Source organism: Urocampus carinirostris, chromosome 7 (genome assembly GCF_059441175.1).
Source record: "Urocampus carinirostris isolate Australia breed hairy pipefish chromosome 7, RoL_Ucar_1.0, whole genome shotgun sequence".
Classification (NCBI taxonomy): domain Eukaryota; kingdom Metazoa; phylum Chordata; class Actinopteri; order Syngnathiformes; family Syngnathidae; genus Urocampus; species Urocampus carinirostris.
The window spans coordinates 39,982,352-40,005,801 of record NC_142355.1 but is presented as its reverse complement, the minus strand read 5'-3'; the positions used below and the strand labels follow the sequence as shown (position 1 = coordinate 40,005,801).

At 39.0% G+C, this 23,450-nt stretch overlaps 1 protein-coding gene across 2 annotated transcripts; it reads right to left on the bottom strand.

Annotated features, from left to right (window-relative positions):
- Positions 1–367: 367 nt before the first annotated feature.
- Positions 368–21,751, bottom strand: cnot2 (CCR4-NOT transcription complex, subunit 2). Of its 2 annotated transcripts, none has more exons than XM_088340950.1 (15): positions 21,648–21,751; positions 17,666–17,794; positions 17,520–17,595; positions 17,190–17,337; positions 16,922–17,104; positions 13,901–13,980; positions 8,905–9,030; positions 8,623–8,747; positions 6,789–6,906; positions 6,500–6,656; positions 6,359–6,420; positions 6,246–6,295; positions 3,780–3,880; positions 951–1,095; positions 368–873 (listed from the first exon to the last, which is right to left on the bottom strand). In XM_088340950.1, the coding sequence occupies exons 2-15, from the start codon at positions 17,780–17,782 to the stop codon at positions 787–789; spliced, it is 1,575 nt and encodes a 524-aa protein (XP_088197076.1). In that variant the 5' UTR covers positions 17,783–17,794; positions 21,648–21,751; the 3' UTR covers positions 368–786. The 2 variants fall into 2 exon arrangements, with proteins under 2 accessions (XP_088197076.1, XP_088197077.1); XM_088340951.1 differs by lacking the exon at positions 21,648–21,751 and adding an exon at positions 21,438–21,637.
- Positions 21,752–23,450: the final 1,699 nt, after the last annotated feature.

Genomic DNA, 23,450 nt, shown 5'->3' with positions numbered 1-23,450 from the left:
TCCTGTTTCTTCCACATATTGCATCCATGCTCACCTCAAGAACAAGGTCAAAGGCAGGGCAGGATTTGTTCCAAAATAGATATATTAAATTGTATACACATATATATACACAATTAACCATTTCATGTATTAACTCAAGTGATGTTGAGAAACAAAATATACAATTCTTACAAAATTGTAATAAAGACTAATGTTAGCCCGAAAGCAACGCTTTTTCGGATATTGTCCATATTGGTGAAAACTGAGTTGCCTACGAGTCGCAAACGTTTGAAAGGCAACATATGCACAAATTTAAAGAAAAATAAAGGTAAGAAAGGAAAGAAATCGAAAAATACAGGGATGGATGGCATAATAAAAAGCACAAACACATGTTGTGTTCTTTTATTACTAAATATAGTGCAACAATAAACATTGCATTTCTTTCCTTAGAGTCTGAGGTTTTCAGATATCCCCTCTAGTTATTTTGATGTTCCAAACAAGGGTCAAGTCCTCCTTCCTGAGATATTTCAGGTCTCAGACTCGCGGCGTAAACATAACACAGACCCTGCTCGAAACACACGCTCTGAACAAAAAATGAAAACAAATACTATAAAAACAAAAGTGTTGGTGTTGTGGACAGCATGACATTTTGGAAAGGGATGGCAGTTGTAAAGTCAAGACACACTTCCCACTTTGCAGTCACAGACAAATCGTCAGGGAATAAAAAGCAGGCTGTGAGAAACAGAGCCCTCTCTGGACAACAGCATTATGTGCAGAAACAGCTGTAGCCTCGTAGTCAGGTGGGCCTTAGAAGGCCTGCTGGGCTGGATTGTAGTTGAATGTTGTAGGGACGTGGGGCCTTTCTTCCAGCTTGTCATACTCCAGATAGAATTCCTTTCAGTTTACACACAAATTTGGAGACAAAAAATCAGCCTCGTAGCCATTCCGAGTCAGCGAGCCGGAAGAATTACCTTGGCTACTTTCCTCCAGTTAAGACAATCAAAAAAGTAGTAAGTTCCTCTCTCATAGGCGTTAGTCTTCAGTGACGGCTCCATCCCAGGAGCTCTTGTGATCCAAAGTCTCTCCTCTTTGTGGTACCGCCAGTCCCTGTTAAACCTGGACAGACAAGTTTACAAGATTATCTTTTGGAAAAAAAGATTGGAGTTTAGAATTGACTCAAAATAAGAAGACATCAATTGATTTTGAACTTGCAAGGAGGACAAGGGAGACGCAAGGCCCAGAAAATAAATTCTAATCTGTTCTCAAAACTCCCCTGAGCAATTTATTAGTAGGGTCCGCACACCTTTTTTAATGGCCAAATTCAAGCACTTACATAGCACTTTCAAGGTCACTTTTTCCAGTAACTTTAAGGGAAAAGCGCCAATCAAAATAATTTTTTGGGGTTGACTTCAATGACTAGAATAAAGTCCATATCTTGCTGCTCACACATACTTTGTTCTATTTTGAGCTGTTCCTATCTATGTTCATTTAGTGTCAATTGGCTGCTATAAACTGACACTAATTCTGCCATTCTGCTTCAACAATACACACGCAGCTTGGCTAAGTCACACTAGTTTACAAACACGGAATGGGCTCTGTAAGTATTGGGTAACAATTAGGGCTGCACGATTAACCGAAATCGACATCGCGAAGTGACGTAGTGCGGTAGTGAAACCGCAAAGCACTGCGGTATTTTCAAGGTTTTCTAGTGAGTGATGGAGTTTTGGCCAACCACAATTGTTAATGTTCAAAATCTAAAACCGCCGGCCAATCAGAGACAAGTTTTAATAACAGCACTAGCCAATAAAGGCGATTCAAAGTTTGCAAGCACCACACTATGCCACACGCGCCACGGCGGAATCCGTAAACATAGTCGCAGAGTCAACAAACGAGAAGGAAACGAAGCTTGCACCGAAGAAGAGCGGTACATCACTTGTTTGGACCTTTTTTGGTCCTTAAAAGTGATCCCAAATTACAATACACGGCATGTCAAAAGGATTACAAGTAAAAGATGAAGGTGCATCTACAAGTGGACTGGGATGTAAACAAACCTCCATCAAAAGCAGCTTTTGCTACAAAAAAAGTTCGTAAAGGCAAAGAGAAATAACCAATGCTGTGACTCTTGCTAAAATGTCTTATAGTGTCCAACCCCAAAACTGCATTATAGAGGTAACACTTTTTATTTATACAGGTTAAGAAGTGAAATGTTAGGAGTAATAAATAGTAGTAGTAGTAGTATTGTTAATAAGTTAGCAGGAGTGGTGGGCTTGAACTTATACTATGTTTTTTGCACTGATGAACATAGAAAATGTTATATGACACTAATTGCAGACATGTCACGTACACAGCTTTAAAGGTGTGCGGATTATTCGTGCGTGTACACCTTCTTATAATGTGTACAATTTTTGTTGTGGTTTACTTTCTTTGGTGTGGGTTATTTTAAGTGCATACATTTTATCTTTTATACCGTGCAAATGTCTTACATTTTTTAAGAGTTCATTATTTCCTTTTTTCAAATGTTATTTGTGTTAGAGGTTGACTTTTTTTGGTTACGAAGACATGTCAAAATAAATAATTGGAATGTTATTTTGTGATGTTTTATTTTGAAAATTGTCTAGACCACTACTTTAATGAGCTTGAAGTGCAATCTAGAGCATTTCATAGGTGGGTAGGTACTTCTATCGATTGAGGAATTGAAAAGTAAAAAATGGTCAACAGAAAGCATCACTAACAGAGCCCGCCAGAAGATGGTGCCGTTTTCTCTAGGTCTAGCATTTCAATTTGGTTTAGTATTGACAATAACAAGACAAGCATAGAAAATGTATTTAACAAATTGAAAATCGCAAGACTGGTCTGAAAAATCGCAATTAGGTTTGTTTTGGCTTTTTTTTTTTCAAAATCGTGAAGCCCTAGTAACAAATAGTTTAATGTGGAAGACAAAAAAAGAAAGTACAGTATGTATCAAAAGCAGAAAACATGAGCCAATTTTGGACTCATTGTAATGATATTGAATGCTCCAAAGCAGAGTGCATTCACTCTTTCAATCTTAGAGACTGCTTAAAGTTGGCATTTTGTTTTAAGTATTTTTTTTTGCGGGTTTAGAGGATCTGTGCGTAAAATAGTTAAACATACCATTGTAAATAGTTAACCGATATGCATTTTCTCATGTATTTATAGCACTTGAAGAGTCCATATTTTTTAATTTGTATTTTATAAATTTGCATTTTCAGGGATTTTTTGTTGTTTGACTTTAAATCTGTTCAGTGTTTAAAAAAACTCAACTTGCTTTGTAATTTACAATTTTCATTTGTAGATCTGTGAATTTTGAGATCTGAGTTTTCAAGGGATGCCCTGCAAAACATGAAATTACAAATTACTAAACAATTCGGTGCATAATGTTTTTTTATTTTTGATATATTATTTAGAAAAAACAACATCTGAGAAACTGAGCAGAGCCAAAAGAGCTGGTTATTTAAATAGAGCTGTTCTCTTGGGATCAACCAATAGGGGGCGTTGACGCTTCACATGACAACTCCATGCTGACAAGCCACCAGAGCAGGTGTGTCGGCATCATTTTCACTCACTTGAAAACAATTTTTATTTGTTTATTGCGTGGTTTATAAAGTTAGAATGTCAAGAAACATTGGCAACAATTTTAAGCATTTTCAAGCAGATCACCCAAAAAACAAGCAATTTTCCTGACTTTGAAGACACAACATTAAAATTCAAGTATTTTCAATGATTTCAAGCACCCGTACGAACCCTGTAATTAAAGATAGAGCAACACGTTAACTACTCACAGTTCTACCGCAGCCAAAAGCTGCAGCAAGTCACCGCCGTTCATGTAGTACAAGTAGAACAACAAGTCCTCGCCATATCGAGACAGTTTGATAGCTGCCAGCTGGAGGCAAGACAACAAAGATGTATCGGTACTATTTCAATAAAATATTGAGATAATCATAAGGCCTTAATACAACACAGATTTGTCCCAACTTGAACATGTTTATGTAGTTTAACATGTTATGTTGTACATGTGTTTCGTTATATCATATATATTGTTAATTAACATTTTGTTGTGAGATCCTGAGTGGCTCTTTATGAATGAGGTTTATTATAAAAAAAGTTCAAAAATGAAGTAGCTTGGACGTTCACTGTAGAAGAAAAAAATACATGCAAATATAATAAGTAGAATTTCTTATTCAAATTATTAATTCATTTTCTGCATTAAATTATTGTTGGTAATATACTGATTAAAGGGATAACCACAAACCTGTCTTTTTTCATTTTCAGTTCCTTTTTTTCTTAACTTTATACAACATAATAATTTGTAATATAATGCATCAAAGCAAGTGAGCCGCTTGAGAGCCGGCTCTCTTTAATGAGTTAAGCCGAAAAAGCCGGTTCTCTAAAAAGAGACAGACTTCCTTTCACTTCACAACTACCACATGAAATACGATGTTTTTTAAGACCACATGTATTTCAAGTTTACTTAATCAACCTCGCCTGTTGTTTTCAGATCAGAATGACTTACGGCATTTTAAATTCAGGTTCGGCCATTGCGACTTGATGATTGTATCCAAAGAAAATTCTAAACTATGTTGTAATGTAGGCAAACTGCTCTGCTTCCGCTTAGTTCACTTGTGATCAGAATGATGCATGATGGGAAATCCCCAGGCAGCAGACGCATGCGCACAGAAGCATCAAACCGCTCACATTGTTTGTATCGAAAAAAAACGATACCAAGATAGAGGCTACCGCGGCGAACTCGATTGACTTGACTGATTTGCCGTTTCGTGATAGTCGGTGTATACCGGATGGTACCCATAATTGACAAATTTGTGTTTTTCCGTACAGATTTTCTCGCACGTCGCACACGTCTTAAAATGCATAATAAACGTACTTTGTACAGGAAAACGTACAGGTTGACAGGTATGTTAAGTTCTTTCTTTTTCCTGATTTCTTAATTTCTGTGAAGACGGCGCTGGGCAGAGAAGTGCGTTGTGTGAAAAGCTCTGCACACCCCTACCGCTCACGGAATAGATTTGCTCTTTGGGCTTGGCTGGGCTTTCTGGCCGTTTACAGTTTCTCTGTGGGTTTTCATCATAAAGTGTCTCAACAGTGAACCTAAATTATTTAATGAGCTTCTATATAAAGGATCCCTTACTAACGTACAGCCAGAACGCGGTCTGTTGGTGTCACACCTTGACTGCTGACTATAGTGGAGCTTATCATCTATATATACTAGACCAAACTATCCTTCTTTGTGGCTTTACATCAGCTATGCGCACTAAACTCTTTGAACTGCTACGGATCAATTTTGCATGAGTATGATTTTATCTCCGAGCCATATGTACTAATGAAAAGAGCCATATATGCCTAGCGAGCCATAGGTTTCTGACCCCTGCATTAGGTGAACCTCTTACAATAAGCTCGGTAGCCTAGATGGTAGGGCGCCCGCTCCGAGACTGGGAGGTCGCTGGTTCAAGCCTCGGCCGAGTCATACCTATGACTTACAACATTGGTACTCATTGCCTCCCTGCTTGGCGCTCGGCATAAGGGTTGGAATTGGGGGGGTTTGGTCACCTAATGACTAAAATGGCTGCGCCTCGTTTGGCTGCGGCTACATCGGCTCGCTACAGTTTAACTGTACGGGTCAGGTGTATCGACATTTCATTCTGTGTGCATGCTTACAAAGAATGACAATAAAAGTAAATTCTTCTTTTTCTTCTAAATAACAATTTATTGACCTACAAGTATATATAAAATGCAGATTTTCTCCACCACCCTTGTGATCCTGGTGAGGATAAGCTGTGCAGAAAATGGATGAATAAATGATTAATTTTACATTTTTGCAAGACAAATTCTGTGTATTTGCAACTTAGTTTGCCATATATTGATAGTTCATGAATTTTTGCCAATGATTTAAAATGAATCAAAGTTGTTTTTCAAAATGAAGTCTGACCACTAGGCGACGCTAAATACTACAAATGGTCCCTTTAAAAAGGCATGAAATTATGGCTAATATATATTATTTTTTTTTTGTAAAAAACTGACATAAAAAAGGGCCCCCTATACTCGCAACTTGAATTAGAGTTAGCATGGCTTGAATGATCAGCAATTTTGTAAACTCTTCACGGCACGCCTTCCACACAACGACCAGGTGACGGCCAAGTTCTCAAAATAGTTTAGTAGTTTTATTTGACTTTCTGAATTGCTTATTACGCCGATTGCATTCAATCTCAGAGGATCCACCTTACTTGACTTACCTTGTCCCTTATGTGGATATTAGTCAAGTACTCCGATGGAACATGGAAGTCTAAAGAAACAACACAGGCAAATATTTAACACAAGAAGAGAAGTCACTTCGTCGACGTCTTACCAATATCTTGTGGTCGACACGGCGCTGAAGCCCAAGGTGACGCAAACTTGGGGTAGAGGTTTCTATCAAAAGGGGAAAGAGAGGGATCAGTCACATTTTTAGAATGCTGTCCATTGCCGGATGAGGGGCTTGCGATCGTACTCCGGTGAATTTAAATTGAGACCCAGTGTGGTGAGGTCGCTCCCGAGTGCCAAATGGACCATCCCGGGATCGGTTTCCGCTGCCCGGATGAAGGTCAAAAGGCCAATCATGCCGAATTGGTCCGTCACCATGCCCAAAGGTATGTTGGTCACCCGACCTGCACCGTAAGATGGATGCAAACTTGTTACGGTCCAGGCCTCGTTGCTTTTGCCTGCCAACTTAACTTCCAACCTCGTCTAGCTGGAATGATCTCTCCAGAGAATTGCAGCAGTACAAAGAAATCGCTCACCATCAGGTAACACCTGAATCCCTTTCTTCTGGTTGTTATTCTGCGCTGAGGCCGTCTTGTCCCCGGGGAACTTGGGCCCATCTGTGTTGGTCGTGCTCTTGCTTGTCGTGTTCAAGTTCTAAACCGATAACGGGCACAAAAAAATAATAAAACCGACATGAGATCACAAAAGCTGATTTCGTATTAGGGCTGCAATGATTCGTCGACACTGTCGACTTATTGATAACAGAAAAAGTCGTCAATGGAATTCATTGTAGACTATTGTCGGTTGACATTTTCCAACAGACTGAAACATCTCCAAATGAATATCATCTCTGCTGAGAGTCACTCATGTGCAATAGCAGCTTTGTCTCAAGAGGTAACATACAGGGATGACTGTGTCAACATTAAGTACACAAACCAAACTTCTGAAGTTTGGGAGCCATTAGCCTGGATATGGCTGTTAAAAAGACAACTTGCTAAGTTGGCAAAGCAGACCTTGCGTATCATGGCAGTACCTCGCTGATGCACAAAGATTTAAAGAGAACAGTCTGACAGTTAAACAAAACCGAGTCACCTTGGTAAGATTCAAGTAATATTCAAGGGGATACAGTTTTGATGCCATGCATAGTACCTTTTATAGGCGCACATTTTGCTTTAGAAGAGAGCTTGAGCGGTATGCCAGACTGTGCCTGATGTATATGAAATTGATATATGTAAATAGACAGGAGAGCTAGCCATGAAACAAAATTATTAAGGAAGTTGAAGGGGTAGGATCAAATAGGCATATGCTTCTTCCTATTCCATTACGGACATGTTACGTTAACGTGGTTTTGTTTTTTGACTTGTTCTGTTTTCTTTTCCTCATAGTTTAATTTATATATTAAAATTGAATGCATGCAGTCCATAGAACAAATGTCAGTAGTTAAAAAAAAACATTAAAGTCAACAAACTTCAAGTGTTAAAATTTGATTTCAAACAGTTGAGAATCTAACTTCCTTTGTTACGCACTTTACAGTTGACCAAATTACTGTACCAGTGTTCTCGTTTGCCCGCGTCCCTGCGTTCTAGACGCATTATTTTTTCTGGGGACGCATCGTGTCAAATCAACGTGCGTCCCCGGGATGCAACTTTTTTGACACGAAATTTTCATTATCATTTTTTAACAAAGATTTACCGCACTCCAAACTTTTCGTGAGGCGGATTCGCCATTGTTGTTTTGGTCTAGCGGTTCGAGTTTTCGTCTGCACGCCGATCTCCAGTTCGAGTTGTGTAGTGAAAGACAGTTTCTTTTCAGAGAACCGGCTTTTTCGGCTCAACTCATTTAAGAGAGCCGGCTCTCAAACGGCTCACTTGCTTTGATGCATTAGATTACGAATGATTATGTTGTATAAAGAAGATTTTTGAGCAAGCGAGTCCCCGGGCCCCATCACTTTTCAGAGGTAAAATGAACACTGCTGTACTACTGTTAATGAGCCGGTTCTAGGTTGACAGGGATAAAACATGTTAACTGGATTTTAATTCATTTATTAGCTTTCCTAAAAATGAACAGAGGTTTATTTATGGGATTTTATCTCTATTGACTGAACACTGTGCCTACTTGGTTTTAGACTGGACATTTCAATTTATTTTTTTACAAATCCGCATAATGTTCAATAAAGGATGTATTTTTCACTGTACCATTTTTTTGTGTGTTTATTACCATTTGCCATGTAATTACATCAACTTTAAGCTAAACAGAAGAAAGAATATACAGATATCAAATTATTCAACTAATCATGTCAATAGTCAGTGACTAGCTGACTATTAAAAAAGTTTCAGCCCTACTTTGTATCCTGCGGTGTGGTGAGCTTACCGTTTTATTGTCATCTCCAGTCAACGAGGGCTCTTTGTAATTTGGGCCGGGTAAAGCAGGAAAGTCCTCGTTATGGATTGAGAAGTCCTGTGCCTGTTCCGTTGATGGTTTTGTCACCATGCCGACTTGTCATCAAGACAACAATGAGAAAGTTGGAGACAAGACAGAGTCAGAAAACCATTTTAATTCGATTTTCATGTTTTTCAAGACTTACTAACGGTGCAAGTTGTTTGTGTGTTTAATTACTGCGTAAAAAATGATTGTGAAGCCTACTAGGCTTACCATAAGGAGCCCTGCCAGCCAGCGGGTTTATCACCGGTGTTGGATTGCCTGTCGCTTCTCTTCGACTCCTGTCTGCTAATGCAGGAAAATCTGACAGATCCAGTCCCGCCAAGTTTTCACTCCCGTCTGCAGCAAGTGGGACAACATGTTTGTAAATATTATAGTTAGCCTAAAACAGGAACAGAAATTAAAGTATTGACAGTGATAAGCACTTACAGCATTTTGTTCTGGGGAAAAAAATATCAGTAAATTGGACAGCTCAAGATCACTTAAAATGTACAGATCTTTTCCTGTTTGTTTTCGATGGTCCTAATTTAAGACCCCTAACGACGGACCGACAGACGGTTGATAAACAAAGTCGTGTCTGTATGATGTCATCAGTCACTGAAATAAGTCATGACAGATATTATTGGAAAGCTTAAACTTTTGGGATTCAAGATATGCTGACCATTTCATGTACTCATCACAAAAAAAAAATCACAATCAGTCTCAAACAAGATACCCGAAAACTATAAAGTTGGTATAACTCATCCAAAAAGTCTTGTAATTTTCCACTCAAGGAAATATTATAAACAGACATGGTCTGGTTACATTCACGAATGTCCAGTGACTCCAACTGTGTATAATATTTACCCCAAAACACGACAGATTAAAAAAAAAAAAGAATTCCTGCGTCATTTGACGATCCTTTAAGTCCTTGCACTCCATAATTCCCCTTTAAAAAAACAGACTTGTCAGATGATTTCCAATATGATCGTTAGCCTCACGAATATCATGCGCAAGTATGCAAAATCATGGATTGACTTTTGGACAGAGAAGTCAAACATTACAAACTCTTTCACAATATCTAAAAATTGGCCAGAGTAAAATACACGGTTGCCAAGGTTTTAAGCTGTAAATTGGTCATCTCCAAATGGCCACTTTTGGAAACGCTTTGACGTTTAGAAAAATGTGTAAAATGCAACGTTTAGTTTTTTTTTCCAATTAGGCACAGAATGTTTTGGGTTTCCCCACAATCATGCAGATGTGTTGAAAAATATTCTACTAAATTAAGTCTCCAAATGGACAGACTGACTTTATATTCCCTAGAACTGTGACGTCAAGATGACAAAAAAGACTCATAACAATGGCGGGTTCTGTTGAAAAACAGACAGCAATTGTAAAACAGCATTTGCATAGTGCTCATTTCTGCTTGGAGAAATTGGAACTTTGCTTAGTGTTGCTGAGGGAGTTCTGACTACTTTGTCCCGAGTTGCACATTTTGATCATCAAAAGCTGTGTGGGGTTACCTGCCGTCGTGTAAAGCGTGCGTTCCTTTTTAGGTAAGTGATTGGGATTTTTCCATTGTGCTTTTCACAGCGTCTCTTGCAATTAATGTAACATTGTCCAGATAGATTCCGTCTGGCTAAGGCTTCCAGTTTTGATAAGTCCAGGTTAGCTAGCTAGCTATCCTGCCGTGGCCATTTGATATATTTACGGCTGGATTTTTGTTTGTTGCCGTAGTGATTTTTTGTTGTTGTTGGCTTCCAGTGATCCTGGCTGCTTACTGCATGCTTTCGCTCAGCCAGCCTCCAGTTTTTTTGCCGATCGATCCCGGTTAGCCCTTTTTAGCAGCTGGCCAGCCTGCTGTGTCCTGGCTGGTTTAGCCCATGTGTTATTTATATTTTTGCCAGTTCGCCCCATTTTCGATGCTTGCTATTTGTTGTACCATTGCTGCACCCCACAACGCCCAGGTTTTCTCAACAAAAACTACCAAAACTTGGCTTTAAACACTCTGAACCTCTTTGACTAATTAACATGTAAAGTCAACCAATATGGTTACTGGCTTGCTAGGCTGCTGTTGTTCTTCACATCAAGAAGTCGCAGCTTAGGAAGTCAAAGACGAGAAAGACTGTCTTCAAAATGTTTTATCTGAGAAAATAATTAGAATATCTATCTATCTATCTATCTACCCTGGTCATATCCCTCGAGAGGGGTGACCGACAGCAAGACAAACACATACAAAAACAAAGAAAATAAAAAGAGGGAAAAAGTAGCAAAAAACACACACAAAGTTTTTTGGACCATGGCCAACCCAAATGCCCAAACACCCAAACGTGTAAAGCACCTCGGCACCCAAGTTGGTCATGCTTTTGTCCCACCAGATGAAATGGGACACAAGAACGCGGCCGTGTCACTCGGGTCAGGGTGACACAACACACTCTTTTGTTCAACAGCAGGGCCCGACAGCTTTCACTGGTTTGTCCCTGCCGCATCATTCAGGTGCCCTGCCCATCCCTTAGAACACGTCTAAACATCCCACTATCCTTTCACAACACCTCTCCACTCATTCATATCACCAACAAGAGGCTCTAGCTTCCACTATATTTAGACCTCTTCCCTGCAGTGTACTCATACCATCCATCCACGTCAATCGCGGCCTTCCTCTTGGTCTTCTTCCATATACTTTTGCCCTGTAGTTCCTCTTCAACATTTGCTACTCATCCATCCTCTCCATGTGTCCAAACCAACCAAGTAATCTCTCTTCTACACGCTTGCTCAGTTCCACTACTATTCCAGTTCTGTCTCTAACAATTTCATTTCTTCCGTCACGTGAACACTTCATCACCTTACTCTTCCCAACATTCACACAACTTTCGCCTATTACGCACACTCTTCCGGAACTCTATTACCAACCTTCTCAATGTTTCCTCAGAATCACCCACAAGCGCTGTGTCATCTGCAAACAACAATTGACTTACCTGCCACACCGTTCCACTGTTATCCATCATCTCTACACCTCTGCCGAACACTCTTGCATTCACCTCTCACCACACCATCCATGTACACATTTAACAGCCATGGTGACATCACACACCTGTCTCACACCAGTCAACACAGGGAACCACTCACTTGCCTCACTCCCTACTCTTACACATGCTCTGCTCTTCACATAAAAACTCTTCAATGCTTCCAACAACTTTCCACCCACTCCATACATTACCATCACCTGCCACAACGCCTCTCTATCAACTCTGTCATACGCCTTTTCTATAGTCCATGAAAGCCAAATAAACATCCTTATCTTTTGCAAACTATTTCTTACACACCTGTGGTACTGCAAACACCTGATCCACACATCCTCTTCCTTACCTGAAACCACTCTGCTCCTCAATCACCACTTCATCCGTTCTTCCTCTCACTCTCTTAATCAAAACTCTTCCATACAGCTTACCACAAACTGATACCTCTCGAATTGCTACATTCATACTCATCACCTTTACCCTTACACAATTGCACTACACATGCACTACACCAATCAACAGGAACCACACCACTTCAAAGGCATACATTCAAAAAGCGTACTAACCAGTCAATCATAGCCGTGCCCTTTTTTTAAGGATTCAGAAGTACAACCATCCAACGCAGGCGCCTCCCCCTTTTCATTTATTTCACTGCCTCTTGCACCTCACATGTTTCTACAGGCCTCACATTTTAATGACCCAACACGGGCATTCTCCCCATACCACCGATCGCCTCGACTCTCACTTCCCTCCCACCCTCCACATTTAGCATCTCCTCAAAATACTCTGCCCATCTCGTCCTGACTGCACTATCGCTAACCAGCAATCTACCTTATCTTTCACTTTCTCTTCTTTTCCAGACTCACTCTTTACCTTTTTGACTTCTTTCCAGAACACTTTTCTCCTTTCCTCAAAGTTCACTCCTATCTTTCGACACCATTCATCATTTGCTTTTCTTTCGCTGCTTCCACTACTGCTTTTACCAACCTTTTCTTCACTTCATACCCTTCATACGCATCACCACTCTTATCTTGCTGCCACTCCTTAAAGGCACGTCTCTTCTCTGTCACAGCCTCTGAGACGTCATCATTTCACCATTTACTTCCTTTCCTAATACCTCGACCAACATTTCTCATTCCACACACTTTTTTCGCACTCATCAATACAGCCTCTTTAAACCACTTCCATTCCCTTTCCACACTCCACTTCTCATCTACTAATCCGTTCATACTCTTCCCCTATCCTCTCTTTTAACTCCCTTTAGTTTTCTGCCTTATTCAACTCTGGCATTTTCACCTCTTGCCTCACACTCTTCTTATAACTAGCCCTCCACGATCTATTCTCAGTTTTTATACCAATGAAATATGTATAAATATTGTGCAAAAAACATGTACTATTTTGTTTAAGAATTTGGGTATCCTTTAAGGGGTTAAACATTAAAAATGTTAAATATGGCACCTCACGTGCCGAGATTAATGATACTATAGAATTGAGTTAATGGAATTGGTAAGAAAAAAATGATTTTATTCGTTGATGTAGTCTTTTGAAATTAAACTTTTTGTTTAAAGTCCCCTCAAAACATCATCTCAATCAGTGGTTTGTCAACTGATCTGACTTCAAGAACAAGCATCACACCCTAATTAGGAAACGCAACCAACATCAAGAAAATGTATTTTCGTTACAATCATTGTAAGGATTCGGCAATTTAAATGAGAGATAGTACAATGTATTGTTTTTTTTTTTTAAAGACAAAATGACCGGCAAAACCAAAAAGACTTCAAGTAAATATATTCAACTTAATGCTCAAATAAGCTGAATTTTTAATGGAGTTCAAAACACTTTACTTCTATAGCTTTAGCTATTTATAATTGTCTCAACATGCAAACGCATGAAACGATGGATGGATCCTTTCATGTGTTAGCACCTTGCTACACAAAGCACACTTATTTTTTTGTACTCATTTTTCTTCAAGATAATAAAATCCATTTCGTGTATTCTTTGCCGTGTCCGCCTTTTGCCATGCTTAAAATATGTAAACAAACTTTACCAGTCTTTTTCTGTGACGTGAAACGGCAAGTTTTATTTCTTTCCAATTTTTTTGCCAAGGCAAAGGACCACAACCCACAGAAAACAGGTCTGCAACCCACTTTTGGGTCACCATCCATCAACTGAGAAACACTTTTCTAAATGACACAGGGGTTCAAGATACTGACCTATGCCATTGAAGATATTGCTTGATAATGAGTTGTTCATCCCAAAAACTTGGTTACGGTTCATTCCAAAGCCAGACATGCTGCATACATGTGGAAAAACAAGGCAAATGACACGTTTAAAACAGCTTTTTCAATTGTTAACCAGAGACAGCAGCAGAAAGGATATCACAGGAATGGTGTGTGATTCAAAATACATAAACCAATTTACATGCCAATGCAGCAAAATCTACATCGTGGGCTGGTAAATAAAGTAAATCAGGTGGAAGGATGCTTGTTAGGTTTGTATCAAAAAAGCTAGAATGCACCATTGAGCGAGCAAGTTAGAGTAAGGGAGAAGTAAGCGAGAAACTGAGCGTGAGAGATGGCATACAGAGCATTCGAGTTAGACATGACGCACTCTAATACGATTGGCTGGCTACTTCCTGATATGGTGTTCATATTCATGCAAGTCTCACACAAAGTGCAAGCAGAATTCTTTTGTAAAAATGTCACCAAAAAACACTGCAACAAAAAATTGCAAAGATGTATTACCCTTTTGCGACCCACCCAATCAAATTACTTTGTGTGCTTGGCTGGCGGTTTGGGGAGCCGTGTGGCTTTTTCATTATAAAGTGTCTCAACAGTGAACATAGATCGTTTTATGAGCTTCCATATAAAGGATTATTTAGCTATGTACAGCCAAACAGGGTCTGTTGGTGTAACACCTTGACTATAAACTAAGGATCGACTGATATGGGGTTTTCAGGGCCGATACCGATTACTAGTATTAGGAGCCAAGTCAAGTTTATATGTATACCCCTTAATCATAAGGAGTCTCAAACGGCTTTACAGACCACAGATTATTGCAAACCACAGACTGTTATGACACCATCCCCTTATCTATAACCTACATGAGGGCAAGGAAATACTCAAAAACCTCAACATGAGGAAAATGAAGAAACCTTGAGAAGGGACCGCACCTAAAGTAATCCCCCTTCCAGGATGCTCAGGCTGTGATGGATGTTGTAATAACAATTAATACACAGATATCGTCAACAGGAAATATAGGTCATTCATAAGCTATAGAAGTGTGTTTTAAGCCTAGATCGAGAAAAAAATCCCTCGACAGCCACCATGTCGCGCATCTATAAATTTCAAACCTTTAATATGTGACGTATTTATATGGAGCCCAATAAACGATATTTGGAGCCGATATTTATTACATTATTCATATTTTTTTTTCTTTATAAGTGTCGATATTGGCGTGGATATTTTTAAATAATGCAAAATGACACAAATAATATTTATTATAAATTCAAATAAAACTTTAATAGCGCTCCAAAACATTTTACAGGAAATAAATTTGAACTTCAACACAATTAACATGACTAATAAGTGTAGTATTCCTCTGTAGTCTCCCAAAACCAAACAACAGAATATGTATGAAGCGTGTTTTACTTTGAAACTGTGGATTGTCAGATTTAAAATTCAATTCAAACATTTACACAGAGAAATCCAATAAAACCAGCATCTCATTCACAATGGTTCTTTAGTTACAGCGATCAGTGAACAACTTCATACAATAAACATGCTTTTACAATAAGGCTTCTATAAAAATGCTATAAAAAGCCTACCTATGTACAACTAGTCGTGGTCGTAAATATTATAGCTTTTAGCTACATTGGGTCACCTCCAGTGTTGGTGATGTTTGCAGGATTATATCTTAATAAACTCATGATATAGACAATTATGTTTTTTTTTATTTTATTTTAATCATGTTAATCAAAATTTCTTACTGAACACATTATACAGACTATGATCAAGACACTCGTTCTATCGGAGGAGCAGCGCTGAGATGCTAGTAAAAATTGGAGTTGACGTGAAGGGGAGTGAGACACCAGTTTTGGATGCTTCCGTGTGTGCGTCACTGCACATTGATGACATTTCTTTGACATTACAGTCGAGGGACTTGGGGAGAAAAAAAAGACAGTAAATCAGAATGTGAAAAATATTCGCAAATATGCAAAATATTTTCCAATTTAAAAAAAATATTAGATACACCCTTAAGTTTCACCCCAGTGTGCAGTCTGTGACTGCCAGCAGTGCTAAGAGGGCTTTCTGTTTCAATGGCTATTCCCCAGGTCGCTTATCCAATCAGATGGCGCGAGGTGGGTAGCATCCAAGACAGAAGAGGAAGAGAAAAGTTCTGCCCGACTGTTGCGCTTAACAATCGGCTTCATCGGCTAAATATATGCCGATACCAATATAAATCAAATTCTCAAATATCAGTGCTGATAATCGGACGACCCGATAATCGGTCGATTTCTACTATAAACTGTAGTTTAAACTGTTCCTTATATATACTCGACCGAACCACTGGTGCACTGGAGCTGCTTGGCTTTGCATGAATGAAATTTGGCTTTTCTCATATCTGTATTGGGATGACAGAGAAAAATAGCATTCTTTCAATTCCATCTCTGAGCCTTAAGTTCTCATAAAAAAACCACATTTGGCTAGGTGACATGTCTCCTGGTTTAAACGAACCTTGACTACTTGGTTTATTTTTAGTGTGCTTCTGTTTTGAGTCCCTGAGATAAGGGTCTTAATTTCATCAGTTTGATCATGGTTTATTAAAAAACAAATACATGTTCATTGTCATTGATGATTATTTTCTAACCTGAAATGAGGATGGGGGAAAAGATGTGTGTGCGTGTGTGTGTGTGTGTGTGTGTGTGTTGGAGTGGGGTGTTGAGAATAGAAGGGACAGCAAAATCAATTGAGGAGCAGATGAAATGAAAAAAAACTCAATATTTTTAATCATTAGCGAACCAGAGTATTTTGTACTATAAAATCAACTGCCTCAGATGTGAGTTACTGCAATGTTGCAGACATTTTTTCCCTCATATATGAATATGTTGCGTAAAGATCAATGATTTACATAGTATGAATTAATAGTCCATTACAATGGTAACATTGTAGTGACACAACATGGGGTTTACAACCAAAATCCCACCATGGAGAAAGCACAGCCCGGCTCATTACCTGTTTACAGTGAAGGCTTGGCGTGCTGGTTGCTGTTTGGGCATACAAATGATGCTAGGAGAGCTGCGATTGGGGCTGCCGAGGCCTGAGCTACTCATACTATTGGTCCTGCCGCTCATGCCGAGGCCTTGGCCAACCTGAGAGTGGTTCAGCATGTTCCTTGTGTTCATTGGTAAAGGAACCCTAGTGAAAGAAGTGGAGAAAACATAAATGAGTCCTACTCTACACATATGTGAAAAGCAAACTTAAAGTGTGATGAGCCTGGAACCTGCTTGGTGATGGAGGAGTATGTAGGGACATGGTGGGGACACCTGTTGTGGGGGCGGTATGACTTTGTAGCTGGGTGCTTTGCGTTAAATTTCGATTTAACTGAGGCGTGTTGTTTCCCACGCCTCTTACAGAAAAACCTAGTGCACCTGCAAAGGGAAAACAAACAAAAAAATGATCTAATACTGCAATTCATTCTATACTACCAAAAAGTCCACAGATAAAACTTAGTACTTTTTGTCATGTTTGTTTGAGAGTACACTCACAGGTTCTATACTAAAGTTATTTCTTTAGAGGGTTATCCTTAGTGTGTGGCGGTTTCCGCACTCACTTTGTGAACCGTACAAACTGGCACCGAGCTGTGACAGCTGCCCTGAAGTTGAAGATGGTGAAGGGGATGACAGCATCTAGGAAAATTTTTTTACGGTGAAGACCTTTGATAGATGAGCGACCAGCTTAAGACTGAAAGGCCCTCACGTCTTTGTCCGACCGATGTGGGAACATCGACGGCTGGTTGTAGTACATGCCTTCATCAGTGAAGTCGTTGTCCACTACCTCAACGAACTCTGCAAATTTCTTTCTCGAACCAAACATGCCTTTTGACACCTGCAAAGAATGAAAATGACGTTGAAGGTTTTTATGAAAGTGCCCCAGTTGATCAATTGTGTGTGTGTGATTATGTTTAATCTGATTGTTTGATGAGAAATTATCTATACCTTTTTTTATCAGATTTTTTTATAAAGCCATGCGTTCATTTCTTTACAATAATAAGATATTCCTTTTTACATGTAATGTTCTGTGTTGTAAGAATTTGTTTTCGTAAATAAATTATTGTGAAAAGTTTTGACAGCCAGGGGAACGAGATTAAGATAATGTCCATCTTTTTCCCGTCAGCCTTTTTTTCATTTCTGTATTCTCAATTGTTTCATTAAGTTATTGATTTAGTAACCTTGTATCCTGGTGAAGAGTGATAACAAATAAAATGTCCATCAATCAATTATTTGAATCATAAGAGTTTAAAACACCTTACGTAGAAAGAGGACAGCATTACATTTCTAGCATAGACCTTTATTTTTTACTCTATCTGGGCGATCCACCTGCTTCTATACATCGAAAAAATATTTGCCCATTATGACCAGTGTTGGGATTAACATTGCAAATACAAAATGGCGGTATTTTTCAATAATGAGTTAATATAACCAAATATTTTTCCGCCGTTACAACGCCATTACAGTTACTGATGGTCAAAAGCTATGCGTTACTTTGGCTACAGAACATCAATGGTGACGTGCCCCTGCAAACCTGACGCCGAAAAATGGAAACCCTGAATTCGATGCCAAAGTGACTAATCGGAAAGAATGGAAAAATCCTCATGTCAAGTTCAAGTTTGGGCTGGCTGGATGAGAAAATGTATTTGTATCGGTCACTTTCGCTATCAAACCTTACTTGTGCATTTATTCTCTAGTCAAATATTTGGCCACATTCAACAGATGTGGTGAGTTTCGTCTTTGTTTCGATACACGGGCCTTCGGCCTGGTTCACAAAAAAAACCCTGCCTCTTTCGGCTCCCAAAAGCCTATTCAGATTGAATTTGTTGCTTTTATCCATATATTAAAAATGATTATGTAACATCGGCATGGCATGGGTGGTTATCATGCAACCCCGCAGTACAAAGGTCCAGCGTTCAATTCCAGCTACCGCAGCCTAGCGTGTGCTGGTTGCATGTTCTACCTGTGCCTGTGTGGGTTCTTCGGGGCACTTTGGTGTTCTCCCACATTCCAAAAGCATGCATGTCAGGTTAACTGGCCGGTCCAAATTGTCCCTAGGTGTGAATGAGCGAGTGAGTTGTATGTTTCTGTTTGCCCTGCAACTGGTTGGCAATCGGTTCAAGGTGCCCCCTGCCCGAAGATAGCTGGGATGGGCTGCGGGACCCCCGCAACCCCTAGTGAGGATAAGCGGCGCAGTTAATGGCTAGATTAAGCAATCAAATTACTTTTGGGGGACAAATAAAGCTAAAGAGGAAAAAAAGACAACGATAAAAACAGAAACAATAGAAGGATAAAAAATAGAGGAAAAGAAAGAAAAAGAAACAATAATAATGGAATAAAAACAAAGTAAAAGGTTAGAAGAATCAAAAGAATACAAGAAAAATGAAAAAAAGGAAGGAAAAAGCTAGAAAAAAAAGAAAAAGGCTTGAGGGAAAAAATAGTAGGTCCTCTCACAATATTATAACCTCACAAATTCCTACCATGTCATTGGGCTGGCATATAAATTCTTGTTGGCGCTCTCCTGTACTCATGTCCAAGTGAGCGGAGCTTCTCTGCTTTAAAATATGTGAAAACTAGGCCAAGAAGCTCACTGTCTCAGGAACCTTTGAAGGCCTTCATGCGGATTTACACCGAAAAGGAAACTCACTTGTCTATAGACAATGACATTGTCACAAAGTTGCAAAGACCGGTGTTTTGCTTAGGAGGATTTTGATGTTTTAAGTAGTAAACTTAAATAGGTGTCGTTGAGCTACTTAATGAGAATTACGAGTTCAGTGTAAAGCCGAAATACCCAAATGGGTTGCAATTTTGATTTTAAATTACTCATACTGTACATAGATAAATATGTTTTAATCCATAATAATAATAATAATAATAATAATAATTTCCTTGTATTGTCATTCTGTGTAACAATGTACACAGAACGAAATGTCGTTGCACCTGACCCGTTGTAGCGAGCCGATGCAGCCGCAGCCAACAGAGGGCGCCGCCGACCACTTTTTAAGTCTTAGGAATGACTCGGCCGGGGCGCGAACCCGAACCTCCCAGTCTCAAAGCGGGCGCCTTACCATCTAGGCTACAGAATCCTTATAAAATTTTCCTTTGAATGTAAATAGATACAAGGTTTTCTGTTAACTTATCAACATATACCTGAAATTCTTTCCCAAAAAAATGCATCATAAGAGCTCGCTGCTGTTTCATTCGTTCAGCGAAGTGGGCCAGAATTCGATTGCAGTGTTAGAGGATTTTCACATGTGAATGTAGGAATAGGGAATATGTTCCTTGTCTATTTTATCATTCACATCAAATTTTAACAAGTGTTTACCATAAAAGGGGCCCCTCTGGCGTATTTCTGCCTATTTTTGACAGTGCTGTTGTCATTGGTGCAGAAACCGACCAGAGTTGTTCGCGAGTGAAACGGCTCTATGAGCCAACTCTTCTAAGTGAATGAGAGGGGGCCCTCTCCCCAACTATCAACGGCTGATTCCTTCCGAGATGCCTTTTTTCTCTTGTGTTAAATCAATATGGAATTTGGGGGATCATGTGTTGACTTTATATTTGTTGGGCATTAAAAAATGTGAAATTATTTTGTATGATATATTTTTAGTGTAGATGTACAAATATTTTGATATTTCCTTTGTTTTTCAGTGTCAAAAAGTTTATATACAATTGTAAAGTTTACTTTTGTTTCTTAATGTTTCCCTCTTTATCCTTGTTTTTTTCTTTTTTTCCATTTAATTTATTCAACCCACTTTATATTGTTTACTGCTGACTGTTATTATATTATTTATTTTTTGCACTTCAAGTGTAGGATAAATCAGTTGCTGGTGATGTGCAATAAATATTACTGCATAAAGTTCTACAACACAATTACCATTTTGTTCTTTATTTAACTGACTCGAATACTGCTCAGACATTCTTTGACATACAACATATTTTTGAAAATACATAAATAGCTACTTTCCCTGGTAACTAGTTACTTTTACTATAGGGTAATTCAGTTACTAACTCAGTTACCTTTTTGGAAGAAAAAGTGAGTAACTGTAACCAATTACTTTTTAAAATATCGTGCCCAACGCTAGTTATGACACATTATAAAGGTCAATTTTCACACAAATCTGTAACTGGGCTTGAAGGTTTTAGGCAAAAATCTCACACGATACAACACTTTCACACAATAATATGAACTAAGAGTTGCAATGCGTTACTGTTTCCTAAATGTTAAACAGTTAACCATGATGCATTGTAATTTGTAGTTAACTGCGGTGGTAGATTCTAGCTAGCAGCGACCTCACATACTAGCTAGATAGGCTACAAGCTGGCTTCGTATTTTATACTTAGCTTTGGCTAGGCTTGCTAACGCGGATTCTCGAACCAGCACTAAGCCAACAACAACTATCCCGTTTCCCGCTAACTTTCATTTAAAAATCACGCGCACTCGGTTTACTAGCAGTGGCGTGTTATTTTCCGAATCCGTATACCTTGAGACGGACGTCCTCTTAGCGCAATTTACGCTCCGTTTTGCCTGTAACAGCGGCGACAATCAGATGAAGCTAAAAGCTAAATGAGCCGTCCTCCCGGGAGAAGGCACAGGAAAACACGGCCGCTAATTCTTCTCATTCATTTCAACGGGGATGAACCACGCTTCCTGTTCAAAATGCCACCCAAAAAAAAGAGAAAAACGACCTCACCGCATCAATTTCACTTGACTTCGTTAAATCCAAGATGGCTGTTTTCTCAACCGTAAAGAGGAATAACCTTTACCCTTTCACCTTACGACTTGTAGACCATTTCCGTACACAAGCCTGAAGAAGATGATGATGCTCATCCCAGAATGAAGATGTACCAAGTTTCCAAAGGACATAGGCAAATCTCGAAAACTATCACTGAACTTTTTTTAAACAATGTATTTTAATTTGAGTATGTCTGCATTTTTTCTGGTTTTAGTTTCCCCAAAAAGTAATTCTTGCCATGGGCGTAACCAGCCCGTTTTTTGGGGGTGCTGAAGACCCCCCCCCCCCCCCCCCCCCAAAAAAAAAAAAAATTGTAGCGTTTTAAAGAACTATTGATAAAGGAGAGCATACGCTTAAATATGATGAAAAACGCTTGATTAAAAAAAAGGAAACCAAAACAGCAATTTGAACAACTCAGCGTCAAAAATACCCCACTGCCTTTAAATGGTTCAGTCCATTTGATTCTTAGCACAGCTCTCTTAAAAAGATCCCTTCCAGAATACAATTTAAGATATATTCGGAGAATTGTGTATTTTTTTCCTCGTCAATTGACATTATCATCACATTTTGATGGATTAGACCATTTACTATTTTAAAAATAATTATGAGTTGAAACAGATTTTTCTGATACCGAATTCTTATAATTTTAGTAATAAAACAGTTTGTGTTTGAGAGCACAGAGGTAGATTATTTATCATTTCATTATTTAGTACTCATTTAAAGAAAAAACAACATTTTTTAACCAACCAGAGGCTCAGCACTCCCAAAGATCTGAACCTAAAATTGCCCCTGATCTTCTTCAATCTCTTTGCAAGTAAAACATTTTAAAAATCAAACGTGTTTGCAAGTGGTTACATAATCAAGTTCTACTTCACCTGAAAACAGCAATTTAAAAAAAGTGTGTTACAGACCACAGATTATTGCAAACCACAGACTGTTAGGGAGTGGTCGGCCACGGCCCACCTGGATGTGTGCCGTGCACATCCAATCAATCTATAGGGAATATCTATTGTAGCGTGGCACTGGATTCAGAAAACGGACAGTGGAGAGTCTGTCTTACCTACTTTTTTATTGCAGATTTAATAGTTACTGTTGGCCGCAACGTGGTTGAATGAGAAATCAACGAAACAAGAAGTGTCTCCAACATCTTGTTATCCGTGATTCACATCCTCCTTACACACATACACACGCTCACCCAGCCTCCTATTCACCCAACTTCACACACCCGTCCGTACCAAAGGCCTTCAGTGACGGTAGGGAGGGGGTTACATAGAACAGCAATAACATTTCCGGGTCGTTACACAAAATATTTGTTCATATAAAAACAATTACCACAATATCTGTACAATTACTATATGATCGGGTGAGTAGCCTTTTCGCACCTAACAAAATAGAAAACTATCCTGGCTGTGAATCATACACAGGTCAACGGAATGACTTGATAGGTAAGTATAGATGTGTAGATAATTTTTTTTAAAAATATATATATATGTATATAGATTTTGCGGAAAATACCAAAAAAACATGCAAGCCAGTGTCCTACTTGCATTGGTCCAAAGCCTGGAGAAAGGCAGGGGGGTAAAAAAAAGCCAGCATTGGGGGTTACCCCCTCAAGATTTCTTAGTCCCCACCTTTGTGGCTAAAACTAGCTCCAGGCCTGGTGTTACTCACTCAATCAAAAAAGTTACATTGTTTAACACAGTACCCAATCTTCAACATTTCCAATTAAAAACAAAAACAAAGAACACCCCTTTTTCTAAC

Coding starts and splice junctions, on each gene's coding strand:
- cnot2 (XM_088340950.1), bottom strand. CDS start 17,782: ATGTTTGGTTCGAGAAAGAAATTTGCAGAGTTCGTTGAGGTAGTGGAC. Junction 17,105..17,189: donor ACTCCTCCATCACCAAGCAG/GTTCCAGGCTCA, acceptor TTCTTTCACTAG/GGTTCCTTTACCAATGAACA. Junction 6,421..6,499: donor CTCAATTTAAATTCACCGGA/GTACGATCGCAA, acceptor CCCTTTTGATAG/AAACCTCTACCCCAAGTTTG.